This window comes from Sinocyclocheilus grahami, unplaced genomic scaffold, assembly GCF_001515645.1.
Source record: "Sinocyclocheilus grahami isolate Dianchi unplaced genomic scaffold, SAMN03320097.WGS_v1.1 scaffold280.1, whole genome shotgun sequence".
In the NCBI taxonomy this organism is placed as follows: Eukaryota; Metazoa; Chordata; class Actinopteri; order Cypriniformes; family Cyprinidae; genus Sinocyclocheilus; species Sinocyclocheilus grahami.
The window spans coordinates 541,777-565,184 of record NW_015505459.1 but is presented as its reverse complement, the minus strand read 5'-3'; the positions used below and the strand labels follow the sequence as shown (position 1 = coordinate 565,184).

The following is a 23,408-nucleotide window of genomic DNA, read 5'->3' as shown; positions in this document are numbered from 1 at the left end:
ATATATATATATATATATATATATATATATATATGACAAAAACACTTAACAAAACTACTACAATTTTGACTAAAGGTATAATCAGAATGAAAAAAATAAAATAAAAACTAATTCAAAATATTAATAAAAGCTATAATAGTATCTCAATCCTAAATTAACACTGATTCATAATCATTTTCTTTATTTATCATTTTCCTACTTTATACTCACTGAACATTACATTACATTTTCATTAGATGTGATGTTAAAATAAGTATTTATAATGCTGATTTTTAGTGGATCACATATACAAAATATTAAGGACTGTTACGGATAACATTTTAATTAAATATGTTTAATGAAATTAATTAAAAAAACAAAAAAATGTATATTACAAATGTACTTTTCATTCTGTTTATGAAGACTTATATAAAATTAGTATTATTATCATGGTTATTTTATTCAGTTGATTTAAGTTCTTAACCGTACGTATTAAAAACGTTTTTTAATATAACATTTCAAAAATAGTTTGTTGCATCTGTCTTTCTTTCAAAAAGTCTCAATTATATACCTGAAGCACCCTCTGAGATTTGGTTTATTGTAACTTGCCAAAAAAAAATTTATGCAGAATAATTTGAATGACTAAATATTTAATTAATATGACACAAAAGTCTAGCTGTGATTAAGGAGTCAAGTTTTGTCTGGTGTTACGTCCCTGGACGAATTGTTATTGTTATATTCTGGTGCAAATGTATCCGCGTGGTTGAGTGCTCTGTGTTGTGCTTGGTCTCTCTCTCTCTCTCTCTCTCTCTCTCTCTCTCTCTCTCACTCTGTTCCCTCTCAGGCTGAATCACCATCCCCTGTAGCTCGTTCTGAGAGCGTGCCTGAGAGTGGAGTATATGGTGGGAGTCTAGTGTTTGCTGCAGAGAGACACACTTCTCACCTGCTCCAGACTGAACTCTTTGGTGGATTGTTGTTTGTCACCTTCAGATTTTGAGTTGTTTATTAGCAAGTGGCTAATAGTGCTTCTGTGGTGAGCTTTGTCTGGAAATAATATCTGACCCTGTTTTTGCTTGGTTGAAAAGCTAAAGATAAATAGCAGGTAATATATTCTTTTTATTTTCCTTTTTTTTTATATTGGAGTTAAAAGGGAAGCTTGTAGGGAGAGAGTGCCTTTTTCTTTGGATACTACTTTAAGCCCTGTTTTTGGTTCAGTTAGGGAGTGGAGGGAAGTTTTATGTTGTTTATTTCTCTTTTCTTTTGGGTGTTTGAGGTAAGTTAGTGCTGCTCCCTAAAATAGTTAGTTAATTGCTTCGTTTGTTATTTTAGGCCTTGCTCTCTCCTGAGCCATTGCTCCCTATCTCTTTGTTAAACTCACTGTGTTTTTTTTTTTTTGTAAATAAATCTCTATCTTTGTATACATTTGAATTGGTGTCATTTTCACTCTGGGACAGAGGACTGAAGTGTGTTCTTGCCGCTCTATTTTTTATTTTATTAAATTTTTTATGCTTTTTTCCTTTGCTACTTCCCCTCGCAAACCCCTAGACAGGAGGGGAACGTAACACTGGTTATCCTGGTCGATCTTGTAACTGACTGCACCATCTGACTGCAGTTAGCATCTTTCTCCACTGACCTGCAATAAGACATGACTAATTATTCATAACATCTAATATCTCTTGGTTTTGTGTCTGTTTTAGCCTGTGTCCTGGCCTGAGGTCAATGGTGTTGTGCTCAGTTACTCTGCAACCTGTCGCAGTGATCTGGATTCACCGCAGTGGACCTGTGACTCTATAGACGCATCCAGACGCTCCTGCATCCTCACCGTCTTTGATGATCCCTGTCACTGCAGCCTGACAGCGACGAACTCTGCCGGGACGTCACCACCAGCTCACATCTCCATACCTGCACATACGCATGCAGGTAAATCACTGAAGGGATGCTTCAATGTGTTTAGGATTTTCAGTGGAATTAATGTGCAGCTAATAACTTCTGAGATGGTTTCTAGCTGGTCCTGGTTGGTCTTGAATCTTGATTAGGAGTCGACAGATATGTTTATCAGGGCCTATGTTGATACCGATGTTTACAGATAAAGTAGACTGTATACCGATATTTTGAACCAATATATATGTCTGGTGTAAAAATGCAAGTTAATGTCAAAATTAAGAATAACAAGGGCTCTGACAAAATGTTCTTTAAATGCTTTTCAATTATTTTATTGGCAAATCGGTTTTAAAAATGACTGATACTAGTAACCATAAAAATGCTTAATATCGGCACCGATAATCATAAATAAATATATTTAAAAGTATAAAAATAATTGCCAAAAATATATTGCTTCTTGAGATTTTAAAATATATTTACATGACAAAACATACTCAAAATATTTTCCTTAGATTTCCTCATTTTTAAGTGCTATTTATTTGTTTGTTTATTTATAATATTTTAAGATTGGATATATTTACTGTACTATTACAAAAATATTTTATATTAAAAAAATATTACAATCTCAAAATATAGAATAGAATAGAATACAATACAATACAATCAAATGAAAATACTCACCTTTCAAGTATTTAATTCCCTGATTTTTTAATAAGCATTTTTCCATTGATTTATTGCAAATAATATATACAGCCCACCTGTACTTCCAGTAAAGTCTTATTTTGTTGTGTTGTTTACTTCCTTTTTCTCTCCATTATTCTGCAAAACTTCATCAGGCAGGCCAAATCATGTAGTCATCAAGACTAACATCCTGCTACAAACACAAAGCAACTTTCTTGTGGTTGTTTAATGAAATAGTGATAATTTATGGGAAATTCTAAACAAAGTTTCATAAAAACAACATCATTATCGGAAACCATGTGGTCATTTATTCTAAATGTATCCCCCTTTTCCTGTCCTAGAAGATTTCCCACCCTCTCAGGCTATCAGCGTCACCCCATTGGACGACACTCGACTGACGGTGGAATGGACAGCTGCACTGAACCAATCAGAGAGAGGCTTTGTGGTACAGTGGACTTCTGTGCCTTACAGTGAACCAAGTAGTCTGCACTGGGAGCATATAAATGAAACTGCAAGAAGCTTTGTTGTCACAGGTCTGAAAAGTCACTTTCTTTCTAACTGAAAAGTAATTTTTTTGTTTCGCTGGTCGGTATGACAGTGGCCTGTTGGTGTGGATTCACATCATACAAAAGTTTACAGTTAATGATGCCATTAATATATTTATTGTCTTTGTCTCTTTTAGATGTAAGTTTAGATAATAATAAAATAAAAATAAAAAATATCTTAAATATTTATTTGTTTATTTTTGTATAGTCATATTATCCTTAGCTGTGCCTGGTTTTTAAGATATTATGTTGTGGTCTTTTACTAATAATAATGTGTGTGTTTCAGGTCTTCTGCCAGAAGTCCCATATAATCTGTCGGTCGTGAGTCTGTATGGGCGACAGGCAGGAAGTGACATGTCAGTCATTGCTTTCACACGGGAAGGAGGTCAGATATTACACTGAAAATGTGTCCATTTATTGGAACTGACAGTGTGGTAGTATTGCAGTAGCATTCACCAGCTCTCTTGCCATAAGCCATGCTCAAAAAATTAAACCAAATCATATAATACAGAAACATTATCTTTAGGGGAAACTGGGGCTAGTTGTCACACATGCTACAGTACATAAATTCTGGTCGATTTGCATGTCAAATGATGGCAGAACTATCACTTTAAGCAATTTCAACAAGCATCATCCTTTTAGAAGATCTATATTTTTAAATGTATTGAATATATTTTAAGTATATTTAAAAATATACAAATAATTGCTAGCCATATATTGCTTATTTAAATTTTTTAATACATTTGCGTAACAAAACATAATAAACATAAATTATTTTTTAAATGCCATTTGTTTGCTTGTTTCTTTATAGTATTTTAAGAATAGATATTAATTGTACTTAAAGAGAAAAAGTATTTCAGTCTATATATGCTATAGCAACAGTACATATATACTGGCAGATCTGCATGTCAGGTCATAATTTAGCTGAAAAGCCATTAAATATGTTGTGGAAGACGTGTCTATAAAAGTATATTATATAGATTTATATATGCTTTTATATAGTATATGTTATGTTATATAAGGTATTAAACTCAAATCACTGTCAATAGACAGCAGGTTCCCATTGTACCATCTTACCCCATATAATGTGACCACATGCCCCACTCTCCCTTAAACATAATCTTTTTTTTGTATTACTTTCTTTTATTTTCCAATAATTTTCTTACCAATTAAGATACAAAGATACAAGAAAAAGTTGATAACTAAAGAAAGGCTGTCAATATAATGAATAACAAAAAAAAATGGATTTGCATAACTTTTCAATGTGTACACATCGATGCAACACCTGTATTTATATATAATATTGCAATAGTAATATTTAACAACAATAATAGTGCAGCCCTACAAACAAGCACAGCAAACCTAGAATTTTTTTTATCACATTTAAAACAATTAATGAAAAAAAAAAAAAAAAAAAAATGGATTCATGGATTTGCATAACTTTTCAATGTGTACACATCGATGCAACACCTGTATCTATATATATATATATATATATATATATCTCAGCATGAACACATTTTCATAATTAAAGTTAGTCTATAAATAAAGGAACATTTAAAGGGACAGTTCACCCAAAAATGAAGATTCTGTCATCATTGATTCATCATTAAGTTATTCCAATTCTTATGAATTTCTTTGGGTAACCAGATGATGGTTGCCATTCATTTCCATAGTATGGACAAAAATACTATGAAAGTCAATGGCTACAGTCAACTCTGTGGTTACCCACATTCTTCAAAATATCCTCTTTTGTGTTCAACAACTCGTACAGGTTTGGAACAACTTAAAGGTGAACTGTCGTGAACTGTCCCTTTAATGTGGCTGCAGTGATCGATGTGTTCCTGTGTTTCAGCGCCCTCTGTCGGCCCAAATATGACAGCGCTGAAGATGAGCAGCAGCGGTGTTGTTCTGAAATGGGATCCTGTTCCTTTAGAGAAACTCCACGGCTTCATCCAGAACTATACTGTACTGTACAGCATAAATGGCAAAAACAAAAGTAAGATGCAAAAAGCAATGTTGAAATGTTGGAAAGCAATTTTATCAAAGGGGTGGGAATTAAATTAGGGCAAGTAAATGATGAAAGAACTATCATGTTTGAGTTTGACACTTCATTTTGTGAAGGTATGAAGGTAGACGCTCATGTTGAACAGATATCTCTCAGTGGACTGACGGAAGGAATCTATAACATCTGTGTAATGGCTCATACTGCAGTAGGGGGCGCCGCTGGGCCCTGTCAGATGGTGCTTGTGGGTAAGAATGAGGCCATTTGGATAGATTTTTTATTTTTTACATTCTTGCCCGTATAAACACAGCGTTATCTTTAAACATGTTTGTGTGTGTTCACAGGGCTTGAGGATGTACAAGTGATTCCCATACTGCTGTGTGCACTTCTGCTGTGTTTTCTGATTCTAATCATCCCAGTATGCATGAGGGCGAGGTAAGACCATTTGTACAATCCATACTCATTAAAGGAGAACATTAATAAAAGTGGTTCTCTTTCAATGGATGTGGATTACTGATAGCATATTAAAACACTAATGCACGTTCTTTTATATAAAAAAAAAAGAAGAAAGTATTTCAGTATTTATTTAATGACATCACACACTACCATGCAGTCTTTATAGTCACTGTTTATTATTGTGTTTTAGGATTAAACGGTGTCTGTGTCCAACTGTACCAGACCCTTCAAAAAGCAGCCTGTCTGTCTGGTCTAACTCTAAACCGTGTCAGGTAAGATCAAATATAGTTCTATATTTATTCAGCCGTGTCAGTGAAATTGATTAAAACCCACATGCTGTTAGGAGGAGGTACTTGCACCTTCACTGCATCAATAATGCAGTTTTTGGTGACTGAATTGTAGCTATTGCTGCCAGCAGGGGGAGGTGTTATGTCTGGAAAGATCATTTCTTCCAAATGAATATACAAAACTTTTGCTTAAAGATATATATAAAGTCATAAAGTTTGACAGTGGAGTCAGGTGAATCAGTTTATGGGTGGTTCTTTAACATTAGCACTTCTACATCCCAGGGTTTGATGCTTGAAAATGCTTGATTTTTTAAATATTTTTTACTATTTCGATTATTTTTATTCGATTTTATTGCATTATTTTGAATTATTTCTATCAAGTTTTTAAATATATGCTCAGTTGGTATCATTAACACCACCGCAAATAATTTTTCCCCTAATAAAGTTTTATTTAAAGTTAGTGTACTTGGTTACCAAGAAGATACTGTGTCAGAAAAGAGCATGCATGACATGAAATGTAGGGAAAAAATCCTGCTAAATATCACTTGTGAAGATAATATTTTTATTTATTAATATTTCTATAATGTATTTATATATTTGCAAAATATGCATTAGCAGACGTTTTATTCCAAATTGATTTACATTACATTAATGCATTTATGGCAGTATACATTTTAGCAATTTATAAATGTTGTTGTTGTTATTAATAATATTATATAAGGGGGAAAATTATTATTATTATATTTGTTTTATATATTGATATATATTGACAATAATATAATGCAAATATGATTAATTAAAAAATAACAAAATAATAAATACTACATAATAATAAATTATTATTTTATATATTTTTTATATTAATAAAACAAGTGTAAAATCCTGGTAAATACCACTTGTGAAAAGAATATATTTATTTATTAATATTTCTATAATATATATATATATATATATTTTTTTTTTTTTTTTTTTTTTTGCAAAATATACATTAGCAGACATTTTTATCCAAACTTATTTACATTACATTAATGCATTCATGGCAGTATACATTTTAGCAATTTAGAAATTGTTGTTGTTGTTATCAATAATATTAATGTGAAAATTATTGATATTAATATTTTAATAATAATTTTTATATAAAATGAGTACTACATAATAATAATAATTATTATTATTATTATAGCCCTGCAATCAAGCAATGCAACCTCAGTGTTTTTTAATCGCAATAACAATTTTCAAATAATAATTCATATTTAAGATTCACACATTTTATTAATTGTCATTTATTCCATTTTATTTAAATTATTTTGTGTTGAATATGTACGTGTGTGTGTGCATGCATGTGTGTGTGCGTGCGTGCGTGCTTGTTGTTGTTGTGTGTGTGCTATACTACATTGTGGGGACCAAATGTCCCCACAAGGATAGTAAAACCTGAAATTCCCCACAAGGGAAAAAAAATATTAAAAATAGTAAATGATGTTTATCTGAAAGTGTAATCATGCAAACAGGTTTTCTTGTGTGTGTGTGTGTGTGTGCTTGTTTATCCTACACTGTGCGGACCAAATGTCCCCACAAGTATAGTAAAACCTGACATTTTTGACATTGTGAGGACCGAACTGCAGTCCCCATGAGGGGAAAAAATATGTAAAGAAATAGTAAATGATGTTTATGTGAAAGTGTAACAATGCAAACAGGTTTTCTGTAAGAGGTAGGTTTAGGGTTAGGGGATATAAAATATCGTTTGGTCAGTATAAAAGTAATAGAAGTCTATGGAAAGTCCCCACAATTCACAGAAACAAACATGTGTGATGTGTCTTCAATGTTCAACAGCATAAGCTACCATCCTTGTCCACCATGAACTCTATCATCTCTATGGGTCAAACTACAATCTATCAGGATTATGGTGAGAAAGACTACGTCCCCGTCCAGGTGTTCACCTACCACACTGTTCCACAAGACAGCAATGAGACCGAAACCAAGACCTACAACGGCACTTCTCCTGTAACCCACCAGGACTCCAAACTCACACCAGCTCAAGCTTTCCCCACACATTTCCTCAACCAGAGCTACACCGGTCCAGACCAAGTCACTCCTGCTGGATATAAAGACGACCCACAGCCCTCATCTGATGATCTCTTGTTTGAATCGCTCTTCACCTACAACAGTAATCAAGCAGATTTATGCGGATACATCCATGTGTCCGAGAGCTACGCGCCGGTCATTACGACTGTAGACTCGTACAGGACTCTCGACCTGAATGAGTGTCCGCATTTCCTTCAGGTTTTACCAGAGGACACCAGCACATAGTTCACTGCAGCGTAAACAATGAGTCTTATGTGACTGGGGTTTCACAATCCCACTCTCTCCAGCCCGCCAGAACATGAGCCCTCGTATCAACCACCATCTCTGTGTGCTTTCTGTTTGGCAGATATACACAGGCTTGTACAGTAACGGGATAGTTGGAACGGCATAAGGCTGGTACATAAAGCAATTAAAATCAGAAACTTGTCTACTCTGTAAACTGTGTCCAGTGTAGACAGCCGCAGTTGATCATAATAGTCGCACTGGATTTACAATAGTTTCATGGGCCGGTTCAAGAGATTGCATCCGATTGCTGTTTTGCCCGACACTTGAAAATGAATTGTGAACTTTTTCCAAGCAGCCTTTTTTTCTGAGCACCTCCTGTCAGATCTCGTCTAGGTCAAGGACACCACATGAGGACCGCTAGTCATTTCCACATGTGACACCTCTCTCACAAAACCTCTCTGGTCTAGAGTCAAATGTGCATAAACCACTGATTCCAGTTGCCAGTTGAGTGGAAAATATGTGCTGGGTCGGAAAATTTGCTTTCGTTGCATGGAAACTTGACCTATATTTGCTATTTCTGAGATCAAACAGTGCCATTTTTCTTGTGACATAATATTGTTTTTCTCATTTTTTATTAGCAAATGGTGCTTGAAAAATACAAGTATCCATATTATGTTATTTTCATATTGTGATATTTGGTTTAATATTACTTTTTTAATACATAATTAGTCATCTTAAACCCTCCCATTTCTGTTGACACGAAGGACAAACAGAACTGGACAGGACAACACGTTCCCCTGGTTACATCATGGACACGGCTTGGAATTTTATGGACCTGTTTAACTGAAAAACTGGATTTTTTTGTTTTTCATTAGTATTTCTGATGTAGCACTGCTGTTTGCGTTATACCTGTCGACCTGCATATATCCTGCTTTCTGCTCTGTACCGGTTTCCTCTGTTGGCCTTTTTGGATATCAGACTAAATATAGTGTTAACTGGTTTTGGACATCAGACAGAACTAAATTCAATCTAGTTTTGGATATCAGACATAACTGAATGATAATTGGTTTTGGACATCAGACAGAACTCTGTTAACTGGTTTTAGATATCAGACAGAACTCAATCCTAACTGGTTTTAAATATCAGACAGAACTCAATCCTAACTGGTTTTAAATATCAGACAGATCTACATTTGACCAGTTTTGAATATCAGACAGAACTCTGTTAACTGGTTTTAGATATCAGACAGAACTTAATCTTAACTGGTTTTGGATATCAGACAGAACTCAATGATAACTGGTTTTGGATATCAGACAGAACTCAATGATAACTGGTTTTGAATATCAGACAGATCTAAATTTGACCAGTTTTGGATATCAGACAGAACTCAATCCTAACTGGTTTTGGATATCAGACAGAACTCAATGATAACTTATGGATATCAGACAGATCTAAATTTGACCAGTTTTGGATATCAGACAGAACTCAATCCTAACTGGTTTTGGATATCAGACAGAACTCAATGATAACTTATGGATATCAGACAGAACTCAATGATAACTGGTTTTGGATATCAGACAGAACTCAATGATAACTGGTTTTGAATATCAGACAGATCTAAATTTTACCAGTTTTGGATATCAGACAGAACTCAATCCTAACTGGTTTAAGGTATCAGACAGAACTCAATCCTAACTGGTTTTAGGTATCAGACAGAGCAAAATTTGACCAGTTTTGGATATCAGACAGAACTCAATCCTAACTGGTTTTAGGTATCAGACAGAGCAAAATTTGACCAGTTTTGGATATCAGACAGAACTCAATCCTAACTGGTTTTAGGTATCAGACAGAACTAAATTTGACCAGTTTTGGATATCAGACATAACTCAATTTTAACTGGTTTTGGATATCAGACAGAACTACAGATTCCAGACAGAACTGGAACCTTTCTAGAAATGTTAGATCCAGTCTTTTTACAAGATCCCATCAGAAGACATACATTTTGTCTGGTGAAATTACCACATTTGTGTTGTCAGCCTACACATGAATGTAAGCTTTAGTCTGTGGAACTTTAGACTGCTAACCTGGAAAGCTGTGAAAAACAACATAACCCACCTGATCTGAACTAAATATTGTTTCATTTCCGAATGAAAAGATTTGAGCAATGCCATTCCAAAATAATGTCAAAGGTTTATTTTTGTGAAATGTATCTGAAGATAAATTCTGCGGAAAAGGAAAGGACAGTGAGAGGAACACTCGGCATTGGGAACATTTTGTTGGGAATGCTGTGGCTTCAGGCCAGAGTTCACCACCGCTGGGCCATCTTTCCTGCGACTGGAATTCCCGATAAAGTCCCTCATTGTTTGGACAGAGACGGGCCAGGGCAGTGTCACACATACATCCGGCTCCAGAGAGTTGATCTTTGGCGACAGGAGTGCAGATCGGCCGTGTGCCAGAGCTGGTGCAGCAATATTTATTGTGGATGAAATGTGCTGTTGTTGGATATTCACACTGACCTGCCAGAACCGTACGAACCGTTAGTACATAACATGCTCCTTGCATGCACCATTCCATCAGGAATTTATCAGCCTGTGAATATGGTTAAAAAAAGGAATGGGTTAATGCTTAGCACAATATTTGTCATTCCTGTAGTGATGTTGAGAAACTCAAGGCTCTGTTCAGTATGTATATATTCTGATAAAGCACATGCTATTGTTATTTGTTTAATAAAGTGATCAGAAAATCACCTTGCATTATTGCTATCACAAGTCACAAAGGTTCATATTTGAAAGTAAACACTGCATATCTTGCTAAATATTTGAGAAAATATGTGCTTATATATAGGCTATACCCATATCGAGTGCTTTGAATGCCAGCATATGTTGGACTTTGGTTATATTTACTGATATTTCTTGGGTGTGGTGATTGATCATAGGGGAATTTCCTTTGCACTTTGACTGCTCTGCAGTGGAGATGTTCTGTGCATGGAGAAATGAATGTAAAAAGTCTCTTTTGACTACAATGGACAGTCAGGACTGCTGAGAGGATTATTGGTGCCCCTCTATAACCTCCAAGAACTTTACATCTCCAGAGTGAGGAAAAGGGCTAAGAAAATCACTCTGGACCTCTCACACCCAGCCTACTCTCTCTTTGAACTGTTGCCCTCTGGCCGGTGCTACAGAGTGCTGTGCACCAAAACAGCCAGACACAAGAACAGATTTCCCCCCCTAGGCCATATCGCACCTGAACAACACAACACACCTCAGTACTGCACATCTGTAAATAACTCATTAAACCTGCATCTGTAAATAGCACATATGCACATTCACAGTTCTGTCAATGGACATTTGTCCTTTTTCTGTATATTTTTATTACTATTGTTATTTATAATTTAATGTATTTTCTGTACCGGAAGCTCCTAACACCAAGACAAATTCCTTGTGTGTGTGAACACACTTGGCAATAAAGCTCTTTCTGATTCTGATTCTGATTTTGTTAACTTTGGGTATTTCTGTATTTAACTTCCCTAATGTCAACAGAACAATAGCACAACCTGACAAAACATCCTTGGGAAGAAGGAAAAAGGTTCATAAAAGGGCATAATCATTTCAATAATAGTTTTGTATTTTTGAGAATTCATACTAAAATATCATCGTATTTTTGCTATAGCTGTTGTATTAACTAGTGATGACAATAAAACATACATTCTCACAGTGTAGGGTTGACTGCATGATGATGAAAGTAAAAGCCTGGATTATGTTATCAGGACAATGATGTTTTTCAGAAATAAAAGTTTGGGGCAAGTTGCATTTTAAATGCTTTATACAATTTATTCATTATAAATAGCCATTTTTTTTCCTGTTGAATCACTGTTTCACAGTTTACATTTAGCCTATAATAAACTTTTTTAATGGCAGTTTTCATTGTGACAACTTGCCCCATCACAAAGGTCAGTGTGTTAAATGAACTGCAATAGTTTATTAGATTAGATTAACTACAGTTACTGTTATTATCTTGATTTAAAAAACTGAATATACAATTGTTTTACATAGTTATAATTAAGTAATAACATATAGCTATATTTATATACAAATGATCAAGTAAAAAGTGATTTTGGATACATTGGATATGGATACATTTACACTAGAAATATTGTCACATTTGTGTTTGCGTGTAACAATTCAGTCTAGTCTGAACGGGTTGATCTTGTATTATATCTTAAACTCCTGTGTGTGTGTGTGTGTGTGTGTGTGTGTGTGAGACAGTGTAGGGTTGACTGCATGATGATGAAAGTAAAAGCCTGGATTATGTTATCAGGACAATGATGTTTTTCAGAAATAAAAGTTTGGGGCAAGTTGCATTTTAAATGCTTTATACAATTTATTCATTATAAATAGCCATTTTTTTCCTGTTGAATCACTGTTTCACAGTTTACATTTAGCCTATAATAAACTTTTTTAATGGCAGTTTTCATTGTGACAACTTGCCCCATCACAAAGGTCAGTGTGTTAAATGAACTGCAATAGTTTATTAGATTAGATTAACTACAGTTACTGTTATTACATTTGATAAAATATCTTGATTTTTAAAAAACTGAATATACAATTGATTTACATAGTTATAATTAAGTAATAACATAGCTATATTTATATAAAAATGATCAAGTAAAAAGTGATTTTGGATACATTGGATATGGATACATTTACACTAGAAATATTGTCACATTTGTGTTTGCGTGTAACAATTCTAGTCTAGTCTGAACGGGTTGATCTTGTATTATATCTTAAACTCCTGAGAGACTGACGGACACAGAGAAGTGCTTGGAAAGAGATTTTGCTGTGGAGGAGATTGGATGTGGATTTGGAACAGCAGTCCGCACAGTTTGTGTGTGTGTGTGTGTGTGTGTGTGTGTGAGAGAGAGAGAGAGAGAACACAGACGTCAGCAGTGGGCGTGTACGTGTACGAATAAAGTCGCTTTAAACTGTTCGTGGTTCAGTCTTCACTCTTCACGCGTCTCGTTCACTCGCGTCCGTGAAATTACGCAGCGCGAGCGCGGACGCGTTACATCATCAGCGCACCTTAACGCAGGTGACACAGGGCACCCGGAAGAACACGCGCATCGACCATCACACGAGTCTCTTGAGTTGCAATCAAGCCCAGAAGAGCCGAGCAGATCACAGTCATGTCAGAGCTCAAGAAGAACAAGATGTTTATGGTGCTGATGGATGTCGTGTGTGTGCTCCTGGGTAAGTCTGATCTTTTGTTGCATTTCTGCCTTACATGATCTGAGCAGATGATTGTGCAATCCATCCCGAGTTCACCAAAGTTCACCTGCCACCTTTAACTTTTAACTGTTGCTTTCCACTGGGTACAAGCGCGCTAAACCTGGGCTAAGGACTGGGACAGTGGTCATTATTAAAAGAAAATGTTTTTTTCAAATGTAATTTGAAACTCATATTAAATCTGAATATGAATGTTTGTTTTTTTTTAATGACACAAATGAATCATTTCAAAACCTATACAAATTCAGTTTATTTACTATTTAGTTAGTATTCATTTATTTACTATATACTATATATTTATTTATCTTTTCTTTCTTTCTTTACATATATCATGTATTCACTTTTCTCATCATAGTTACTCTATTTGACTTAAACTTCAATGTTAATAAAAAGGTCAAAGCATTTAGATTATTTTTAGTCTGAATTCAAAAACATATTCATCATAGAATATGTATGTGTGTGTATATATATAAGTTTTAATATTTTATAAATGTCTTAATATCTTGATAAAATGAAAATCCAAACTTCCAAACGGTGTCTCTCTAATTTACTCTTACTGACTGGTATATACAGTATATATGAGGTAAATATTGAGCAATGTAATGCCTGAAGTGTTACATTCATATGTCTAGTATAACATTCCTCTCAAGTGTATCGTGATAACTCGGCTATGTATTTTGTCCCAAAGCAACAAATGTAGAAATTACAGAAACATACCAAGGATGTGACCGAGACTGGATGGAGAAATAATATTGTCTTCCTCACTAATGTATATGATGGTTGCATCCTGAATAATACTGTGTATGTGTTTGTTTTTGTATTTTTATTTAAAAAATGTTGATATACCTTGCAGTACTGTGTTAATACAATGGTATGTGAAAATAATAATCTACAGTGGAGTCCAAAAGTCTGAGACCACTATTGAAAATGCACATCCTATTCTAACTTAATACTTTGATGATCATGATTTGAGAATGAGCTTCAGTGGAAGCGAGAAAATCTGTGTGAGTAACAAGAGTAACGTGATCAATGCCACTAGTTCGCTTAACTGTTTAGTGACCTAGAAACACAGCGGAATCATTCCGTTTACATCAAAACTAGATTCTTTGTATTACACTGACTCATCAATCGATAGATTTATCATCCGATAAAATCATTACAACATGGAGCTTTTCACAAGTTCAGAGCTTGTTCACACTTGCAGCGTTTATTTGGAATGAATCAGTCTCACAAAAGAACTGGCACTCTTTATTTTCATAAAGATTAGTTCAGATATAGAAATCATTATAAATCTGGATGTTCGCATTTTCGCACTCTGATCTTTCAAATGGTCTCTATGCTTCGGTTTGAGCTGTTTGTTTTGAAGATTCGGTTTTATATTTCCCCACTAACTATTATTTGAGGCAGCACATAATAACACCTGTAATGTTACACTGGTGAAATGAAGCATGCAAGCATTATCTGATGCACTCAGCTGTATCATCTGAAGCTTAAATCATCACAGTAACAATGGCGACCTTTAGGAGTGTCTCCATCAATGCATGGTTATAGCTGAAGAGAACAATGCCTTCTACATACTGCAGCTCATATATGCTCCAGTTCATCTGTGTGGTCTGTCCAGATGACTCAGCAGAGAGTGAATAACATTTGTAAATCAGCTTCACTTGGTTCACTTGGCGTGAGTCAGATTTACATTACTGCTGCTGATGCAGTAAACGCTCTCACAGATGAGGACTGATGAGTCTCAAAATCTTGGTATCAGTGCCAGGATTGGTGTGTTGGGATCTGTTTTCAGTTAAAGCAATGGTTCACGCGAAAATGGTGATTCTGTCATCTCTGTCATTTGCGTTCGAAAATGAGAAAAAGAACAATAGAAGTGCTGTAAATTTAGCCGTGGGGATTTGTGTGCAAGAATCCTTACGATAGGTTTAACTGACGGTTCGATTTTCAGTCTGTTCCTCACACAAAGCAATTCGGAAGACTTGTGTTTGATTTGTATGAACTGCCTTTCTATAAAGTGCAAAAGTGCCGGTTCACTTTTCAGTCACCTCGGTTCTGGAAGTATTCTTGTCATCCTTTTCAGCTGGGATTTAAAAAAATAATAAATAATAAGTCTTCTCAAAAAGAGTTATAAGCACCAAACTAACCAGCTTCAAGGTGAATCACAACATTGCAACTTTGACATGAAGCAGAAAACTTGAAAATCGGACAAAAAGACAAAGGTACAAGACTATAGCTTTAATGAGGGTTAAGAACTACAATGCAGCACTGCAAATGACATTTTAAAAATGATAGAGAAATATATAAAACGATTGATTTAAAGGGATAGTTCACATGTATAGAAACAATTTAGTTTGTTTATTGCAAAATGTGCATATATATGAAAATATTTAAGTAGTTGAACTTGAGAGCAACTTGAGTTGCTGTGATTTTCCTCATTGAGGCACTCTGATTATTGGACATTTATTTGCATAATTGTTTTTAAACATGAATCTTTTAAAAATTAGTTAAAATAATGTGGGACTGTCGGTTAAACAAAAGCATATACCGATTAGCAACCTTGTAGCTCATAGAAGGTGTGTCTTTAAGGGTTAGTGTTAGTGTTAAAAATTTATTCCCATGTGGAGAAAATTTATGTTTTTTTTTGTTTGTTTTTTTTACTTCCAGAATCAGACTGTTGCAGTTTAGTTCTGTTAATTTAATTACATTTTATTTTATTTTATTTTTAATTGTATTTAATTTGAATTGATTTTAATTGTATTACATTTTAATTTTATTATTTTATTTTAATGTTATTCAATTAAATTTCATTTAATTTTTTATTTTATTTTATTTAAAAAAAAAACACTGAATTAAAAATTCTGGGTAAACTTTTATTTTAAAACAACTAAACAAGGCAAATGTCTATATAGAGAGCAGAGATTGACTGTGTGAATGACATTTCCTGGCAGTGTGGGTGTGGCCTACAGGTAATGCCCACCTGTGCCTTTCAGTGGGAAGACAGTGTGCACTGACAGGAAAGACAAACTCAAACAAGGTGGGCCATGTAATGAATCCCATGATTGTGTTTGTCTGTGCGTTCTTGCAGTGCTGTTTGAATCTGTAAATGTGCTGCGACGCTGCGTGTCAAGGCTTGCTGTAGAATCCGGTCTGTGCAAGTTCAGCTTCAGCAAAGTCTCACGCTATTCTCTGCTGTCAACACTAGAGAGGGACTGCTCTCAAAATATCCCCATTTATGTGTCTGTCCAGACGAAGGCAAATATTTGTGCATGTGTCTGGTTATCCGGACTGGCAGAAGGGGAGAATTAGTCTGCAGTTTAATGCAAAACCCCCTCATATGCTTAGATTGAAGTAGCACAATTAATCGAAATAAAATGGCGATATGGCTTAGTGAGATTTAATTAAATCAATAAATGGGCTGCATGTTTCAGAGTGAAGCGAAGCACTGTGTTTTTACACACGAGCAATTTGTGATCCGGTGTTTTCAGTGTCTCAGATGGACATGAAACTGTCTTCCCAAATTAAAAAGAATACCAACTTATAAAAAAAAAAAAAAAAATTCTCCCTTTCTCCCAAACTTTCTTCCTTCAGATTGCCTAAATTATCATTTGAAAAGTATATTGTTCATGTTTGGTACAAAAATTGATTTGTAGCCATCTCAGGTGTTATTATTCCAGGATTATGGTTCAGCTCTGCTAGACCAGCCTTTCTAGACCAGTGGCTGTAGTAACGTTTCAAAGCTCTTCATACTGAAACTGGAAGATAAATTATTGGATCTCAAATGCTGAATATTCCATTAACTAAAGCCTCACTCTTAAAAATAAAAGGGGGTTTGCACTGCAGTGCAATAGAAATTTTGGTTCTTCAAAGAACATTTCAGTGAACAATTCTTTGAAACAAATGCCATTTTAAAGGGGTCATATGATGTTGCTAAAAGAACATTATTTTGGTGTAATGAAATGTTTATGCGGTTTAAGGTAACACATTATTTTCCACATACTGTACATTATTGTTTCTTCTCTATGCCCCGCCTTTCTGAAACACGTAGATTGTTACAAAGCTCATCGGTCTGAAAAGCGAGGTGTGTTCTGATTGGCCAGCTATCCAGTGTGTTATGATTGGCTGAATACCCTCACCATATTGTGATGCCATGTCCCGGCCGGAGTGACAAGACAAAAACATTAAAACCCATTATAAACGAGGTATTTGTTGCATCCAGTGGGGACATAATTACGGTTTATAATGACTTGTACTGTCTTTTTACGCGTGGCGTTGCATCGTGCCGAGGAAACATAAAACCATCTCTGCATTTGTGATCGGAGAAATGACAAACAACAAGTGCTACTCTACACTGCTTAAAACTCGCGTTTGAATCATCAGTGGCAAATTCTTTAAATATAAAAAAAACGTACTTACAGTCTGTGAGTCAGAATAGCCGGCATTGTAGTCTACTCTCCCAGGATCAGGAAACAGTCCTCCATAAAATGCGCTGCACACATCTGAATATTTGGGTTGAAGTGTTCTGGAACAATGTTGTAAATACAACTTAACCACTAATTTCTAGTTGTGTCCTCTTTTGGAAGACCAAACTAAATCGTTTCACTTTCACAACGAAACACAGCATCACGCACGGCAGGCTTGAGTGAGTGGCGGCGGCCTACAGTAAGCCACGGCCTAGAGTGAGCGGAGGCCAGTGGGCTTGAGAACGGCGTGGCCGGCGGGCTTGCGGCAACCACATGTGACAACCCCGGGCTGGACTTCGCTTCGTCCTCGGTGAAAGCCGATCCGGCGAGCCACAGCGCAAAGTCGATGTATTTCCTCAGCGACCAGCACAGATCAGCTCTAGGCATGACGAAGCGGATATCATCCTCTTTTGGAAGACCAAACAAAGTAGTTTCGCTTTCACAACGAATCACACAGCGTCTTCACGACATGGCGGCAACAACAATACTACAGCGAGAATAAAAGTTACGCCGCCTTTCTTTGCGTGAACATTTGGGCGGCGTTATGCTAATCTTCCCACATAGTGACATAGACATGTGGGGGCGTGTTAGAACGAGCCGTTTTAGGTAGGTGTGGTTGACTTAACTTTTATAAAGAATATCTCTTTGGATTTGAGACATTAGTCTTTGCATCTTTACAGATCTTCTTTATGCATCAAGAGCTTGTAACACTTTAAAGAGAAAGGACAAATTGAAATGGCATCATATGACCCCTTTAATAATCTAATAACCAATTTAATAAACATTTTTTTCCACTATAAAGGACCCTTTTGTGTAATGGAAAGATTCCATGGGTGTAAAAGGTTCCTCAAGAAACCATCTATGCCAGCAAGAAAACTTTATTTTTAAGGTGTACATGAATCCGTGGCAGTGAAGCTTCATCTCTATGGCTGAATTTCCTCTTCCCTTTGATGCATCAGCAGTTTTGAAGAATTCATGAGTTCATGTTTGTGCTTGGCTTGTAAAGTCCTTCTCAGGATGCAGAGGTTGAGTCTCTGCTGTTGCCTTTCCGCTTCTTATGTCCCATGATTCCCTCTGGCTTATTGGAAATGTTACATCGTCTTGAAGTATGTATAGAATTTACAAACATCCAAGCCTCCTTGAAGAATGCTAATTACAGGATTTCCTCAAACTATCTAGACTATAGTTTAATTAGAAGAATTTTTTTGGAATGCCATCATTAATTCCCCCTCATGTCATTCCAATTCTGTGTGACTTTCTTCTGTGGAGCACAAAAGTTGTTCTGAAGAACATTGAGGTCCAAAAAACATTGAGATGTTTTCGAAATATCTTTTATGTTCTGCTGAAGAAAGAAGGTCTACAGGTTTGGAATGACATGAGAATAAATAGTAATGACTGAATTTTCACTTTTGGTCCCTTTTAATACTTAAAAAAAAATGTCCTCTAATGCTTCAGATGTGATCTGGACCTTAAGTTAGCGTTCCTCCAAAACTCTCAGCCTTACACCCTCTGAATATCCGCGAGAAAGGTCTGTTTGTGATGGTCCAGTACAAGTTGTCATCAGCATATTGAATCAAATATTTAGCTTTATTTTGCACTGATGAGGCTGAGTAGTGAGCACGAGCTTTTAACATTTGATTTGGAATGTTTTGTTCTCTTCTCTCTGAATTAGTTTGGGACGACCCGGCCAGATAACATCAGAAAACATGGCAAACTGATTTATCCCAAATCCTCAGATTTTCAGAGAAGCTGTTGTTCTGAGCGCTTAGAGGCTCCTATTTAATTCTTATCAGATGCTTTCCTTCCTTTTCTTTTAAGCCATGCTTCATTTTCCCCACCCTGCATCTATGCGAGCCTGTCAGATCGGGTCATATTCTTCACAGATGCCCATATTTCCTCATTTAAATGTTCAAGCAATTATGTTTGTGGGTGCAAATGACCGACAAAAGATAAAATAATAAGTCATACTGGAAGCATTCTGGTTTTTCGTGTCATGTAGCTAATTTGCAGTGGCTCCATTCCAAATTTTGCAGACTGTAGTAACTATACTATATTAAGTATGCAAAATTAGGATTCCCAAATCATGGTATGTTAAAAATAGCATGTCAAAGGTGCACATATGGTGAATGATGTCCATATTTTTGAAGTGTGCATTAAGGTTGGGTCGATGGACTATGCCATCGTCCATCGCCGATGGCAGACAGACATCACGATGTTAAGCTGACATCCCCCCCCCAACGCACATTTGACAAGATTAGATGTTAGTCATTGGTGCTCAGGATCTGCAGATCATTCGCCATCGTCCTATCAGACATTTCTCCTTACTCTCTGTATGTGTGTGTGTGTGTGTGTGTGTGTGGTAAGTGAACTTTCATGTACTGTAATGCAACAGGCTACCGCTAGTAAGCGGCTAACCTTTTAGTGGCTCCGTAGAACGCGTTATTTGTTTCACGCTTCGGGCACAACCCCCATGTCATCGTCCATCACGATGTTTCACTGTAGACATCGTCCGATGCCGATTTGGTAGACATCGCCCAACCCTAGTGTGCATCCATGCATGCTTTTTGCAAACCTTTTTTTTTCTTTGCACTGAATCGTTTGCAATAAGAACAGGTGTTAAGGATGTAAACAGTCAGATCTGAATTCATGTTGATTTAAAGCATTTGAAAAATACAAAGCCTCCAAACTCAAACGTTTGGGATTGGTAAGATTTTTAAATGTTTTCTCTAATGCTTAACAATTTAAAATAACTGTTTTCTATTTGAATATATTGTAAAATGTAATTTATTCCTGTTATGCGCAGCTGAATTTTCAGCATCATTCTCCAGTCTTCAGTGTCACATGATCCCTCAGAAATCATTCTAATATGCTGATTTGCTGCTCAGGAAACATTTCTGATTATTATTATTAATGTTGAAAACAGTTGTGCTGCTTCATATTTTGTGGAAACCATGATACATTATTTTTTCAGGATTCTTTGATGAATATATGAAGGTTAATAAAACCGCATTTATTTGATCTTTTAAAATATTATATTGTGTTTTTACTGTCACGTTTGACATCACAGTGCATTATAATGCATATTTGCGGAATAAAAGCTTACTGACCCCAAACTTTTTAGTGTTTAAACCCAGTAAAAGTTAAGTAAAAGGGAAATTTTTAAAATAATGAATTTAGTTAGATGTGAACTTGCTAACAAAGCTAATGTAAACAGTTCACAACAAAGGAGTTTGTGATCTCAAGATGTGGTCGTATCTTTCAAATACTACAAACTTCCTGCTAAAACATCAGATTAAACCAGCTTAAGCTGGTTTACAAGTATTACTAGGTTTCCTAGCCTGCATGGCCAAACTGATGTTTAGCTAGCCAGCCAACTTGTTTCTCAGGCTGACAAGTACATGGCCAAAACCCTTTTAAAACTAGCCAACCAGACCAGCCAGACCAGCTTATGCTGACGTCACTTGAATGTGTAGTATAGAATACATATGCAGGCTGTGTTTTAGGGTTAAAAAAATCTGTATGAGTGTGTCTTGTTTAGTAGACTGAATAGTCAATGAATCAGATAATCAGGTCTGGCTTCACTCTACTGAACATTCAGAATGCATGAAACAAAACCACAGACCACATGACTGACCGAAAGAGGGATCAGAAGAGAGCAGGGGAGAGGAGGGTAAAAAAGAAAGAAAGGAGCAGGCTGAGGTAAGGGGGAGAAAGAAAGAAGAGGACTGGAAGAGGGAGAGGGTCTGTCCTGTCCTGTGTGGATTAGATGCGTCAGGTTTAACGGCCAGTTTTGTGAGCACATACCACGGAGTATTACTCACTCACACACACTTTCACTCTCTCACACGCGCACACACACACACACACACACGCACGCACGTGTGAGTAGATTGAGAACTGAAAGGAACGTTTGAATGTAACTGTTGAGGAACTAGTACATACTCTAGGCACTGTTCCAAAACCTAGCGAGCGGCCTGCGTAGGCAGCATTTGAATACATCATATAGGCGGTAAGAAAGTTCAAGTTCAAATTTTGGAACAGAGCTAGAATACAGTTCTTCTGAAGGTTGTTTATGGAACTCTCTTGATGTTTCATTACAGGTTCTTGAGATCAGCGTTTTGGATTCTAGGTTCTTTAAAGCACCAGTATGTAGATGCTTTTCTAAAGACCTGGGATAGAAAGTTATTTGTGGACTGTTAATGCCTCATCGGTTTAAATTGGAACTTCTTTTTGGCAAACTGCAGTGTGGATCTGATGTTTCTGTAGGGCTGCTGATTTATTTGAGTCATGTGACTTTAATTAAAAGGATTTGGGGGTATTTAATGGTTGTATTTTTGATGTTTATTATGGTCTGATGAAGAGCCATTGTGCTCAACACTCCCAAGGCGAGAACTGAATACATTTTGTGTGTGTGTGTGTGTGTGTGTGTGTGTGTGTGTGTGTGTGTGTATACAACCTTTTTTTTTTTTTCCTCAACTAACCCTCATGGGGAAATTTTATTGATGTGATTTCCAGTTTTGGAGTATTTGAAACCACGAAAGAGAAAAAGGAGGATCCTGTGCTCGCTTAAATCCACATGTAACATGGTTTCAAGTCATCATTATTTTTTTTTTTTTGCACTTTTTAATAATATAATGGAAATTGTTGTTGTGACATCTATCTATCTATCTATCTATCTATTTATTTGTAGTTTTTTTTGTATTTGTTTATTTATTTTAAATTTTTTTGAAGGAAATTTCTACAATATATTCAGAATTGATCAGTGTTGGGAAGGTTACTTTGGAAATGTAATCGGTTACAGATTACAGATAAATAGTTACCCTATTTAAAATGTAATAAGTAGTGTATTTCTGAAGGATCATGTGACTGAAGACTGAAGTTTCAGAAAATTCAGGAATAAATTACATTTGAAAATATATTCAAATAGAAAACGGTTATTTTAAATTCTAATAATAATTCGCAATGTTACCATTTTTACTGTATTTGGATCAAATAAATGCAGCTCTTTATACAGTAATCATGAGTGACTTCCTCTCTGTTATCATATTTCACTCAGTCCTCTCTGTTTTAAGCAGCAGAAGTTAAATGTCTAACCTGTGCTGAAGCAGGTCACAGACTCGCTGTCTTCTCTCCAGCTTGTTTTCTTCTCGCTAAACAGCAACGGCTGCAAAACGGCTAATATTCATCCACGGTCACTGAACGATGTTTGTTGTTTAGTGACCGCTTTTAAAACCCTCCTCTCTGATTGGTGCAGACACTCTGTAGGGAGTTTGTTAGTTGCTCAGTGTGTCAGCATGATGGAAATCACACGGATTGACCCTCTCAGCATATCCGTTTCTTAAGGTTGAGAAGTGCTCTGTTTTATTTTGTGTGTGTGTGTGTGTGTGTGTGTGTGTGTTTTCTCGGAAGTGGGAACCTTCAAAGCATGCACTCATGAATAAAACCCAAAACTTAAGTTTCTGGTCTCTAGATATGTATCCAGTTAAGTTTGTGGGTTTCTCTAATAAACAATGCAAATGTAA

At 35.8% G+C, this 23,408-nt stretch overlaps 2 protein-coding genes across 2 annotated transcripts in view; both read left to right on the top strand.

Moving 5' to 3' along the window:
- The window catches only part of LOC107600241 (interleukin-6 receptor subunit beta-like), a 13,880-nt gene extending 4,892 nt beyond the window's left edge, over positions 1 to 8,988 (top strand). Inside the window, exons 4-11 of the mRNA XM_016292086.1 lie at positions 1,677 to 1,899; positions 2,883 to 3,074; positions 3,373 to 3,471; positions 4,942 to 5,085; positions 5,211 to 5,339; positions 5,436 to 5,526; positions 5,738 to 5,819; positions 7,665 to 8,988. Of these exons, the coding sequence (XP_016147572.1) occupies positions 1,677 to 1,899; positions 2,883 to 3,074; positions 3,373 to 3,471; positions 4,942 to 5,085; positions 5,211 to 5,339; positions 5,436 to 5,526; positions 5,738 to 5,819; positions 7,665 to 8,141 (1,437 nt within the window). The 3' untranslated portion in view covers positions 8,142 to 8,988. The remainder of the gene's footprint in view (positions 1 to 1,676; positions 1,900 to 2,882; positions 3,075 to 3,372; positions 3,472 to 4,941; positions 5,086 to 5,210; positions 5,340 to 5,435; positions 5,527 to 5,737; positions 5,820 to 7,664) is intronic.
- Positions 8,989 to 13,105: 4,117 nt separating this feature from the next.
- LOC107600189 (phospholipid phosphatase 2-like) overlaps positions 13,106 to 23,408 on the top strand; it is a 39,793-nt gene continuing 29,490 nt past the window's right edge. Inside the window, exon 1 of the mRNA XM_016292018.1 lies at positions 13,106 to 13,387. Coding sequence (XP_016147504.1) covers positions 13,324 to 13,387 — 64 coding nt within the window. The 5' untranslated portion in view covers positions 13,106 to 13,323. The remainder of the gene's footprint in view (positions 13,388 to 23,408) is intronic.